The sequence below is a fragment of the Belonocnema kinseyi genome, chromosome 1 (genome assembly GCF_010883055.1).
Source record: "Belonocnema kinseyi isolate 2016_QV_RU_SX_M_011 chromosome 1, B_treatae_v1, whole genome shotgun sequence".
NCBI classification, from domain to species: domain Eukaryota; kingdom Metazoa; phylum Arthropoda; class Insecta; order Hymenoptera; family Cynipidae; genus Belonocnema; species Belonocnema kinseyi.
Genome location: NC_046657.1, coordinates 57175078 through 57188119, shown reverse-complemented (window position 1 = coordinate 57188119; position 13042 = coordinate 57175078). Strand labels below are relative to the sequence as shown.

Below are 13042 nucleotides of genomic sequence, written 5' to 3'. Positions count from 1 at the left end.
CTGGCAGCCGTAAGGAACAGAGGATTTCGTTAGATGAGTTTTTTCTGTCAGATGATCCAAGCATAAAATGCATACTGAAAATAAAGGTAAACGTGGGGGAAGTTACAGATTTAGAAATACATTTTCATACGGCAACCCCGTCGAAAAATCTGTATGAAAGCTCACTCTTCATTATCTATCTAGATAAAGTACAAAAAGTAAGAAAATTCAAGCATGTGGGGATAGTAGAAGCTCGTCAAATTCGTTCCGAAAGCATTTTAACATTTCCGAAAATTGCTAGTGCCTTCACGTCTTTCTTAACTGGTGATGATATACGCGAATTTTATAAACTCTAACATAACTCAAGAAATAATGACAATCTTGTCTTTTTAACAAAAATTTACCGAAAAGATATTCCATACATTTTGAAAAGAAGCCTCAAATGCTTTGTTGCAGTCAAATCACTGACTGCGAATTATTATTCGAAAATAAAGCGCTTTCCAATTTTACAATTTTTGTAGAAAGCAGGGAATTTCGTGTACACAAAGAGATTTTCGCTGCTAAGTCAGCAGTTTTTCTTACCATGTTCAAGCAGGAAATAAAAGAAAAGAAGTTTAATGACTATCGAGGATATGAAAGCTGATGTTTTTCGCGAAATGTTACGTAATATTTACACAAACAAATTCCACGATTTGAATATCCATGCTGTTCAACTTTTTCAGGCAGCTGATAAATATGATTTGCTAAAACTTAAATTACTTTATGCTGATGAATTCACTAGATCTTTATATATAGAACACTATAAATATACTTGCTCTTGTTTATCGACACAATGAAAGTGCTTTGAAAGAAAGAACTGTCAAATTTATTGGCAATAACATAAAAAGTATTTTAGAAACTGAGGAGTACAATAAGTGGAGTTAAACTGCTCCACCTCATCTTCATGCTTTAATTTTGCATAACGTTGTTTTAAAACAAATCTTTTCATTTTAAATTCATAGCTTTCTTCGTTATTGTTCAGTTATGTTGTCTAATTTTGGATCTTAAATAATAATTAGATTCTATAATTTTGTCATATTTGATAAATTTTTATATTCATATGGTAGTTACAAATATGAAAACTGTTCGAATTTGTATAATAATAATAAAAGACTCAGTTTTATGTATATATTTGCCCATATAAATTAATAAATTTGGACCTTTTAAATTAGAATATGAAATACTATTTTGTTCCTTTTATAAAATATTCTATGCTAAAACTATCACAAGATTAAAATTCTAGTGTTGTAATATTAATGATTTGAAATGAAAAATTAGTCAAAGAAAGATCAGAGAATTTTGAAAATGTTCTCTGTTTCGCCTTTTTCCGCAAGAGGCGTTACGAGCGATGCAAACTAACTAAATCCGAATTAACGCGTCCAAGTTTCTGGGAGTGGGGTCTCCTCACGAAGGAATAATAAGGAGACCTAACTCCGTTCCCCCACTTGGCAATAGAAACATTACCATAAGTGATACGCACATTACAGGAAGATCTTAGATTTGAGTGCGCAGGTGCGCAATTGTCCTCTTCCTATACATGGAAAAGTGTGCGAGTGAGAAAGTTTTTCAAATTCACGTAAGTTGAGAGGTTCTGTTTGTTTTGATGTAAGTGTCAGAAATGTGTTCTAAGCCATGAGGTGTCAAGTTCCGGGTTGTGGACGAAGTTACACGCCGAAGAAGGTAAAATACACTTCGTTTTTTTAAAGCCTTCACTGTAAGTACAATAAACGTCTAATATATTTTATTGTTTTACCTAAGTTTCATTGAGCCTTGAGAATCCTTAGCCTATTTATCATATTACAAATTTAAAAGGTTTCCTTCTCAACATCTGTTCACACATTTTTCAAACAAGTACCGAAAATACTGTTTATATATTTATTTTGTGTATCTTTCGTATGATGATCAACAAAAGAACACAACCTCTAACTTACGTCAATTTGACAAACTTTTTCACTCGCACATTTTTCCATGTATAAGAAGAGGACAACTGTGCACCTGCGTACTCAAATCTAAGATCTTCCTGTAATGTGCGTATCACTTACGGTAATGTTTCTATTGACAGTTTCAGATGGCTTCCCACTGGCAGTTGGGTCTCCTTATTGTACCTTCGTGGGTCTCCTTATACTACTTCGTGTCTCCCTCTCCTATGCCCTATTTCGTGCGTAAAACATAACCTCTTTTTTTCCGGCGAAATAAACATCCGTGATCACAAGATGTTGTGATTTTCCTTTAATTATTTTATAATAAACTTACTGTTAACTGACAAAATTAACCTTTTGGACAAAAAAGGGGAAAGTTTAATTTAGAAATGATTAAATCTAGTTTTAGGAATGCATCAACAATATTTATTTCTCGAATTCAATGCAGAACAGTCTCAACTCTTTCAAATGGACAAAGAAGAAATAAAGTCGAGATTAAGAACCAAAATTTCTTGAGCTTTAATTTAAAAAATGGATTCGAGAATAGAAATAGGTTTTTTAATGATTCGAGGCCCATACTGTCAAACTTTGGCCCTGAAAGAAGGAATTTTAGTGTCAGAAATTTCTCGAGTTCTTCAACAGCGGAAACGCTGGAAACGGTCTCAAAATATTTAGAGGGATCGCCAGTCGACTGGTTTCAAAATTTATTACTGTGGACACATTCAACGACAGGTTTGCCATGGTGGGCCACAATACTGATAAATTCTGTCGCATTAAGAATTTGTTTTATCACACCACTCACTATTTATCAGGTCAGTGTTTTTATCTTTAAATTAGACAGTTTTAGACTTTTTTTTCTTTTTCAATTTTTATATATTCCCTGACAATTCTGAAGATTTTACGGGATTTCTAATAAATTTTACGGCATAATATGCGATTTCTAGGGGTTTTAAAATCTTTCCGAATTTTCTAAGATTCTTTGATCTTGGGAAATTTAATAGATTTAATAGATTTTCAATGTATTTTAAAGGATTTTACAAAATTTAAAAAGTTTTGAAAGGATTTTAATGTTTTTGAAAAATGTCCCAAAGATTTAAAAGAATTTGAGAGGTTTCTTAAAGATTAAAAAAATATTTTACAGGATTAACAGCGATTTTTCGGAATTTTTAAGGATTTAGGGAAATTTGGAAGGATTTCCAAAGATTTAAAATGATTTTATCGAATTTCAAGAAATTTTATGAGATATTAATGGATTTATAAAGACTTTAAATTTTTTAGAAAGATTTCATAGAATTCAAAAAAAATTTAATACATTTTACGAAATTTGACGGATTTTTAATTGTTTTTAATGAATTTCAATGATATATTCAAAGAATTCCCAAAGAATTTAAAGATTTTTTAACGATTTTCAAAGATCCTGAAAAATTGCCAAGGATTTCAGAATATTTTCCTAAATTTTTACAAATTTCAGAATATTTCACGGAATTTAGATTTTAAATGATTTCGGGGGATTCCTTGATGTTACAAATATATTTACAAATTTCCATGTGATTTTTAAGGATTTTAGGGAATTTCGAAAAATTTCATAAATTTTCAAATATTTTAAAAGATTTTACAAAATTTCAAGGAATTTCAAGAGTTTTGAGCGGTTTTCAATGTTAAAAAAACCCAAATATTTTAGTCGTTTTTCATGATTTTCTTAAAGATATGAAAAATATTTCACGGGAATAAATGCGATTTTTAGGGATTTTTAAGAATCTTGAGAAATTTCGAATGATTTCATAGATTTCCAAAGTTTGCACAAGATTGTTTTGCAAAAATTTGCAAGTATTAAAATTTTTTTAAAATGAATTTCAAGAGTTTTGACAAAACTTAAATGTTTAAAACAAAATCGCAAAGGTTTTATGGATTTCAGGGGTTTCCTAAAGGTTTAAAAAAGATTTTTCGGAACATCGATTTTTAGAGATTTTAAGGATCTTGGGAAATTCCGAATGATTTCATAGATTTTTAATGTACTTTAAAGTAGTTTACAAAATTTCAAGATTTTTAAAATGATTTCAATGTTTCTCAAAATAAAAATCCCAAAGATTTTAAAGGATTTCAGGATTTTTTTGAAGATTAAAAAAAAAAAAATTTACGGAATTAAAAGCGATTTTTAGGGATTTTTAAAGATTTCGGGAAATTTCGAAGGATTTCATAGGGTTTCAATGTATTTTAAAAGATTTGACAGGATTTTCTTAAAGATAAAAAAAAAAATTTTTACGGAATTAAAGGCGATTTTTAGGAATTTTTAAGGATTTTAAGAGATTTTGAAAAGTTGCCAAAGATTTCAAAATATTTTCTTAAAATTTTACAGATTTCAAAATATTTCACGGGATTTAGATTTTTTATGATTTCAGGGGATTTCTTGAGGTGACATAAAGATTTTACGGATTTCAATGCGATTTTTAAGGATTTTAAAAAGATCTTAGGGAGTTTTGAAAAGTTTCTTAAATTTTTAAATATTTTAAAGGAATTTACTATATTTCAAGAATTTTGAGAGGTTTTTAATGTGTAAAGAAAATCCCAAATATTTTAGACGTTTATCAGGGTTTTCTCAAGATAAAAAAAAGATTTACGGGATTAAAAGCAATTTTTAAGGATTTTAAGAAATCTTGAGAAACTCCGAAGGATTTCATAGATTTCAAAAGTTTTCACAAGATTTTTTTGCAAAAATTTGCAAGTATTCAAAAAAAAAATTAATTAATTTCAAGGAATTTCAAGAATTTTTACAGAACTTAAATGTTTTTTAAAAAGTGTCGCGCTTTAAATTGAAAAATTTTAAACTGTCATTTTTAAAACTTTAAATTATTTTAAATTAAAAGCGTTCCAAATTCTTTACCATAGATTTTAATTGATATAATATTAAATTCAAAAAGATTAAAATTTCGAATTAAAAAATTGAATTATAAATCTTTAAGTTTAAAATTAAATTACTGTCAAAATAGGTCCGAAATAAAAAGTAATTCTGAATAGAAAACTTTGGAATTATTTCAATTATTTGAAGTAAATTTAAATCAATTTAAATAAAAAATTTAAATGTTTAATTTTACTTTTCAAACTCCGACGATTTAAATTTTATTTGAAAAATTAAAACTTATAATAAATAATTTAAAAAAAGGTGATTTTGGTAAAAAATTATACTTTTTCCTTTATTTTGTTGTTACTCGTTTAAAAAAAAATAATAATTTTATAGATGAATACAGCTGCTCGTCTGGAAAACGTGCAGGCTGAATTGGAAGGATTTGTTTGGAAATTGAAAAAGGAATCTGAACGCAGCGTACAATTAAACAAATATTCCAAAATAATGGCAAGAAGAAATTACAACAAATCAGTATGTACTAATGGTGATGTTTTTTTTATCCGTAATTTCTAATAATCTATATTATCTATATTATAAAAAACTGAGATATTCTTTTTTTTTCAATTCATCTTTCTATCTTGAGACTTAATTTTAATTTATTAGTAATTCGAATTTAATTGAACTATTTTGCTTAAAATTTTTCTTTTTTTTTTATAAATTAATTATTTTACGAAAAATTTAGATATCTTTACTTTTTATTAATTTAAAAAAAATCATTTTTCTATCCTGAAACTTAAAAAAATTGGTTTTGCAAATTCATTTATTTTATAGAAAATTGATCTCTGTTGAAAAAATTCATCTTTTTGGTTGAAAATTCAAATTTTTTTAAAAGAAAATTTAAATAATTGCTTTGTTAAACATGCATTTTTTTGTTTAAAGATTTATTTCTTTAGTTAAAGATTCATCTGCCTGAAAATTTAACGATTTTGTTGGAAATTCTTTTTTTTTTGTTATAAATTCATTTTTTACTGAAAAATTAGATATTCTTTTTTTTAAAATCATTTTTCTATTTTTTAAATTAATTTAATTTAAATTTAATTTTACTCTTTTGTTTAAAATTATATTTTTTATTATTTAAAAAAATTATTATTTTTTTATAAATTAATTTGTTTACTGACAACTTAGATATTCTTTTTTTTAAATCATTTTTATATCTTGAAATTTAAAAAAAAACTGGTTGACAATCCATATATTTTAAAGAAATTTTATTATAATGTTTTTTGACGTTACCTATTCTGATGAAAATGCATTTTTTCATGAAAATTGTAATTTTTTTTACTGAAAAAAATAGAACAAAAATCTTTTTAATTCATCTTTTTGGTCAAAAATTGAACTAATTTGTTAAAAATTCATTTTTTGGCTAAAGACTCATCGTTGTGTTTCAAAATTAAACTATTCGTTTGATATTTATTTCTTTTTGTTATATGAAAATTTCATTATTCAATTTTTTGTTTAAAATTTTATCTTTTTGTTCCTTTTTGTTTAAAATAAATTAATTTACTGCAAATTTAATTATTTTATTTTTGGTTAAAAACTAATCTTTTTTAGTTGAAAATTGATGCTTCTTAATCGAAAATTCTTCTTTTTTTTTTTGAAAATTGGTTTTTTTTTGTGACTGAAAATTATTATTTATTTTTTTCACTGAAACATTTTTTATTTTGATTTGAAAACTGATAATTTTTATTAAAATATTCTACTATACTTCGTTAATAAATCATCCATTTTTGTAGAAAATTAATCTTGTTTAAAAATTCCTTTATTAAGTTGAAAATTCGTTTTTTTTATGGATGAAAATTATCATTTTTTTCCACTACTAGTTTTTTTTTTTTTATTTGAAAACTGATTGTTTTATTTAGAAAATTCAACAATTTTTTTTTAATCTCAAACTTTTTCGATGATTATTTAACTATTTTGTTGAAAATTCATGTATTTTCATGTATTTTGTATACTGAAAATTTAATGAATTCATTTTGATTTAAAAATTCAACTATTTTGTTTTAAAATCATCCATTTTTGTATAAAATTAATCTTTTGTTTAAAAATTATTTTTTTGTTTGTTAAAAATTCAACTACTTTCTCAAAAATGCTTTTTTTGTTGTTAAACATTCATTGTTTTGAAATGTTCACTATTTTTTTGAAAATTCGTATTTTTTGCGTTGAAAATTAATTTTTTAAATGAAAATTTTACTATTTTTATTTAAAAATACATCTTTTTGGTTAAAACTTGACTATTTTGTTCAAATTCCTTTTTTTTGCTGCAAATTAATTATTTTATTAAACTGAAAAGTAAACTATTCCATTCTTTGTTAAAAAGTTATTTTTCGATGTTGAAACTTGAAAATGTTTATTGAAAATTAATGTATTTCGTTCAAAAATTCTTTTTTTTGAAGATTCATCGCTTTCTTTAAAAATGAACTTTTTGAGCTGAGAAAAAATTCTATTTTCTCGGTCAAAAACGAATTTTTTCACTTAAAAACATAACTATTTCATTTTGTGTTGAATAATTATTTTTCTGTCTTGAAACTTCAACGATTTGGTTCAAAATTAATGTGTTTTGTTAAAAATCCATTTCTTTGGTTAAAAATTAAACTACTTTCTCAAAAATTATTTTTTTCGTTAAAAATTAACCTTTTTATTGAAAATTTCAATTTATTTTATTTAAAAATTCATCTTTTTGGTTAAAACTCGAAAATAATAATTTTTTTTTTACATTAAACTAGGTTGTTGCAGAATTTTGCCACTTTGCTAAAAAGGGTTTTGTATAGAAATTAATTTCTTTTGTTAAAAAACTAACTACTTTGTTAAAAATTATTATTTTTTTGGTTGAAGATTCATCGCGGTATTTCAAAATTTAACGATTCTGTTGATTTTTTTGAAATAGAAAATTAAAATTATTTAATTTTCGAGGAAAAATTGATCTTTTTTTTAGTAGAAAATTCCACTATTTAGTTGAAAATAGTTTTTTGTTAAAAAATCGAATGTTTTAGATTTAAAGTTTGACTTTTTTCAATTTCCTTTTTCTTTTGTTGCTGAAAATTAATTTTTTAAAACTGAAAATTAAACCTTATTCTATTTTTATTGTACATTTTTATTTTTTTATTTTTTTTATTTGTCCACAATCAATAAAAATGTATTGTTTATTGTATTCTAGCTCAGGGAAGAGATGAAAAAATTATACATTAGAGATAATTGCCATCCAGCAAAAGTTTTTGCGATTGCAATGATTTATTTTGCAACTTTTGTTTGCCAAACTATCGCAATCCGCAATCTGTGTTACATGTTGCCTACACCCGACGCTTGTAAGTAATTTTATTACTTTTTTTTTACTTTAAATTGTACAAAGCGATTTTTTTTTGTATTTATTTTTACTTTTCGGTCTATTTTTTTTTTAATTTTATAAACTATAAAACCATTTTCCTAATTTTTTTAACGAAAAAATTCTTTGCAATCTAATATCTATCGAAGTTGCTTCTCTGACTTTTTAATTGCAGGAAATTTTTTTAAATCTAATATTTATCTTTGTTATAAATAATTGAAGTCAACAACTAGAAAATTTTTATCCTTTTCTCTCAGAAAAAATTATTCTCCATCGTAAATCTGTTGAAATAATTTCGCAGACTTGCAAATCTTCCGAAAATTGTTAAGACGTAAAATTTTTATTTGTTATAAATAATTTAAGTCAACAAATAGAACATTCTCATCCTTTTTTCACAGAAAAAATATTTGTTTTTCATATTTTTATATCGTAATAGATAGGTAAAATTCGTAAAATTATTTTTCATTTATGTATTTAAATAGTTTCCCTGACTTGTTAAACTATAAAAAGTTGTGATTTAACATTGATCTTTTTTATTAATAATTCATGGAAACAAATGGAATATTTTCAGCCATTTTTCGGGGAGAATAATTATTTTCCATATTATATTTAGCGGAATAGTTATTTTTTAAATGTAATATAAAATTAAATAACAATGTTTTTTAATTTGGAAAGGTAGCTTTATGTTAATGAAAAATTTATATTTTTCAGTTGAATTTGCAACTAAATTTATTTTTAAATTTATGTATCTTGGTTACAACAAATTTATGGAAACAGAATATTTTCTTCCATTTTTCCAGGGAAATAATTACTTTTCATATTATATTTATCGGAATAGTTTTTTTTATGTAATATCCAATCAAATAACAATGTTTTTTAATTTGTAAATATAGCTTTATATTAATGAAAAGTTGATCTTTTTTAGTTGAAAATTCATTCTTTGGTTGAAAAATAACTTTCTCATTTCAAAATTTTACTATTTCGTTGAAAATTGTTTTTTTTGCCGTTGAATATTCCTTGTTTTACCTGAAAATTGAATTATTTCTATTGAATATTTTTATTATTTATTTGACTTGAAAATTAAAATTTTTTGGTAGAAGATTAATATTTCAGTGTTAAAAATTCAACTATTTGGTTATAGATTCATATAATTTGTTGGATAAAATTATTTTTTGGTATAAAATTATTCTTTTTGTTCAAAAGTTTTCCTTCTTTGGTTAAAAATTCAACTATTACAGATAAAGATTCATAAGTTTATTAAAAAAAATATGTTTGGTCGAAAGTTTAACAATTAAAAAAAAAATCTTTTTTCATAGAAAATTCATCCTCTTGCTTGAAATTTAAACTTTTTATTTGAAAATTGATCCTTTTCAGTTGAAAATTCAACTATTCTAGTTAAAAATTCGACATTTTAGTTGGAAATTCTTTTTTTTTCAACCATGTGATTGAAAATTTAACTATTTTGTTAAAAATTCTTTTTTTTCCCCTGAATAATAATTTTTTTTCAAACGAAGAGTTTGTCTACTCCATTTTGAGTTGAAAATTGATATTTTTTAGTTGAAAATTGATATAATTTCGTGAAAAAGTATCTTTTTTGTAGAAAATTTAACAAAATTCAACAACATTAAAAAATTCATGTTTGGTCGAAAAATTAATTATTTAAAGACAACAACATATTTTTTTCGTGGAAAATTCATCTTCTGCTTTGAAATTTAAACTTTTTAGTTCAAAATTAGTCTTTTTATTTAATAATATTGTTTAATAATATTATATATTTATAATAATATTTATGATTTTTAAATTGAAAACTTAGCTATTCTATTTTTTTGGGTTAAAATTCAAATATTCCAGTTAAAGATTAATAATTTTATTTAAAAATTCATCACTTTGATTGAAAATTTAACTATTTTTTTGAAAATTCTTTTTTTTAGGTTGTTAATTAGTTTTCCAGAACTGAAAATTTTACTAATCCATTTTTGGTTAAAAATAAACCTTTTTCAGTTGAAAATTAAACTATTTGGTTAAAGATTCATATAACTTGTTGGCAAAAAATATTTTTTTGTTGTTGAAAATTCTACTATACCAGTTGAAGATTTATTATTTTATTTAAAAATTTATATATTTTGGTTGAAAATGCCTTTATTCTTCTTGGTTGATAATTATTTTCTTTGAACTGAACATTTTATTATTCCATTTTTTTGGTTGAAAATTGTCCTTTTTTAGTGGAAAATTTAACTTATTGGTTGAAGATTAATTTTTTTAGTTTAAAATTCAACTATTTGCTTGAAAAATTATGTAACTTCTTGAAAAAACATATTTTTTGTAAAAAATTAATGTTTTTGTTTGAAATTGTAACTGTTTGGTTAAAAATTCCACTATTATAGATAAACATTCATGATTTTAGTTGAAAATTTGCAAGTTTAATTAAAAATTTAACTTATTCCAGTTAAAGATTTACCATTTTTGTAAAAAATTATTCTTTTTAGTTTAAAACTCAGTTGAATTCCAGTTGATTTATAATTTTAGTTGAAAATTTATGACTTTGCTTACAAATTTAACTATTTCATTCAAAATTTCTTTTTGTTCATTTTCGTTGATAACTATTTCTCCTTAAAATTCAACTATTTGGTTAAACATTCATATAATTGGTTGAAAAACATTTTTTTGTTTTCAGGAAATTAATCTTTTTGTTTGAAAAATCACGATTTTGTTTGAAAATTCAACTCTTTGTTTAAAAATTCACTTTCTCTTTCGAAAGTTCAACTTTTTTAGATAAAAATTCATCATTTTAGTAAAAAATTTATATGTTTGGATCAAAGTTTAAATATTTTCTTTAAAAAATATATTTTTTTTCTTAGAAAATTTATCTTCTTGTTTGAAATTTGAACTTTCTTGTTGAAAATTCAATTATTCTACTTAAATATTCATCATTTTAGTTGAAAATCCTTCTTTTTGGGTTAAAATGCAAATATTCTAATTAAAGATTTGTTATTATAGTTCAAAATTCATCACTTTGATCAAAAATTTAACTATTTTGTTGAAAATTATATATTTTTTTCAACTGTAAATTTAACTATGTCTTTTTTATTGAAAATAGATCTTTTTTATTTGAAAATTCAACTACAAAGGTTCATCATCTTATTCAGAAATTCATATGTTTGGTTGAAAATTTAACTATTTGTTTTTGTAGAAAAAGTCTTTTTTTCGTAGAAAATTCATCTTTTTCTTTGAAATTTGAACTGTTTGGTTAAAAAAATCAACTATTCTAGATAAAGATTCATGATTTTAGTTGAAAATTCTCAAGTTTAATTAAAAATGTAACATATTCCAGTTAAAGATTTACCATTTTTCTAACAAATTATTCTTTTTAGTTTAAACCTCAATTATACCAGTTGATTTATAATTTTAGTTGAAAATTCATCACTTTGCTTATAAACTTAACTATTTCATTCAATAAATTTTTGTTTGTTTGAAAATTCATGTAACTTGCTAGAGAAAGCATCTTTTTTTCTAAAATTAATCTTTTTGTTTGAAAATTAACCCTCATGGTTTAAAATTCAACTATTTTAGTTAAAGATTCGCCATTTTATTTGAACATTTTTTTTCTAATTCAACTATTATTTTGGTTAAAAATTTAACTATTTTGTTTAAAATGTCTTTTCTTCTGGGTTGATAATTATTTTTCTTGAAAATTAAATTTTTTTTTTTTAATTCTTTTTTTTCTTGGTTGATAATTTTTTTTTAAGTGAAAACTTATCTATTCCATTCTTGGTGGAAAATTGGGCTTTTTCTGTTGAAAATTCAACAATTTGTTTGACATTTTTGTTTTATTTAAAAATTCAACCATATGATTGACAATTTAACTATTTTGTTCGAAATTTCCTTTTTTTTTCTTGATTGATGATTATTTTTCGTGAAAATTCAACTATTTGGTCAAAAATGTATGTAATTGGTTGAAAAAACATATATTTTTATATATTAAAATTAATCTTTTCTTTGAAAATTTAACTATTTCAGTTAAGGGCCTTTATAGTTAAGAATGACGATTTTGTTTGAAAATTAAAATTATTTCAGTTAAAGATTCATCATTTTTTTTAACCGTTTTTTTTTTAATTTAACTAATACTTTGGTTGTAAATATAACTATTTTTTTCAAAAAATCTTTTTTTTCTTAGTTGATAATTTTTTTTCTTAAGTGAAAATTTAACCATTCCGTTTTTTGAGTAAAATTGATCTTTTTAGTTGAAAATTTTACTATTTGTTTGAAAATTTAACAATTTTGTTCAAAACTTTTTTTTTTGGTTGATAATTATTTTTCCTGAAAATTCAACTGTTTGGTTAAAAATTTCTATAATTGGTTGAAAAAACATTTTTTTTTCTTAGAAAATAAATCTTTTAGTTTGAAAATTCATATTCTTGGTTGATAATTCAACTATTTTAGTTAAAGATTCGCCATTATAATTAAAAATCACGATTTTGTTGGAAAACTTAATTATTTCAGTTAAAGATTCATCATTTTATTTCAACCTTTTTTTAAATTTAACTAATGCTTTGGTTGCAAATTTAACTATTTTTTTCAAAAACTCTATTTTTTCTTGGTTGATAATATTTTTTTTTAAATGAAAATTTAACTAATCCGTTTTTGGTGGAAAATTGAACTTTTTTAGTTGAAAATTTAACCATTTGGTTGAAAATATAACTATTTTTTGCTTCAAAATTTCTTTTTTTTCTTGATTGATAATTATTTTTCTTGAAAATTCAACTATTTGGTTAAAAATGTATACCATTGGTTAAAGAAACATCTTTTTTTAGAAAATTAACCTTTCTTTGAAAATTGAACTATTTTGGTTAAAGAAACATCTTTTTTTAGAAAATTAACCTTTCTTTG

At 23.2% G+C, this 13042-nt stretch overlaps 1 protein-coding gene across 2 annotated transcripts in view; it reads left to right on the top strand.

Moving 5' to 3' along the window:
• Positions 1–2138: 2138 nt before the first annotated feature.
• The window catches only part of LOC117170704 (cytochrome c oxidase assembly protein COX18, mitochondrial-like), a 22930-nt gene continuing 12026 nt past the window's right edge, over positions 2139–13042 (top strand). The window contains exons 1-3 of one of the 2 annotated variants that reach the window (XM_033357696.1): positions 2139–2749; positions 5173–5310; positions 7991–8138. In XM_033357696.1, the coding sequence (XP_033213587.1) occupies positions 2327–2749; positions 5173–5310; positions 7991–8138 (709 nt within the window). In that variant the 5' untranslated portion in view covers positions 2139–2326. Of the gene's footprint in view, positions 2750–5172; positions 5324–7990; positions 8139–13042 lie in introns of both variants that reach the window. The other variant, XM_033357705.1, reaches the window with a different exon arrangement.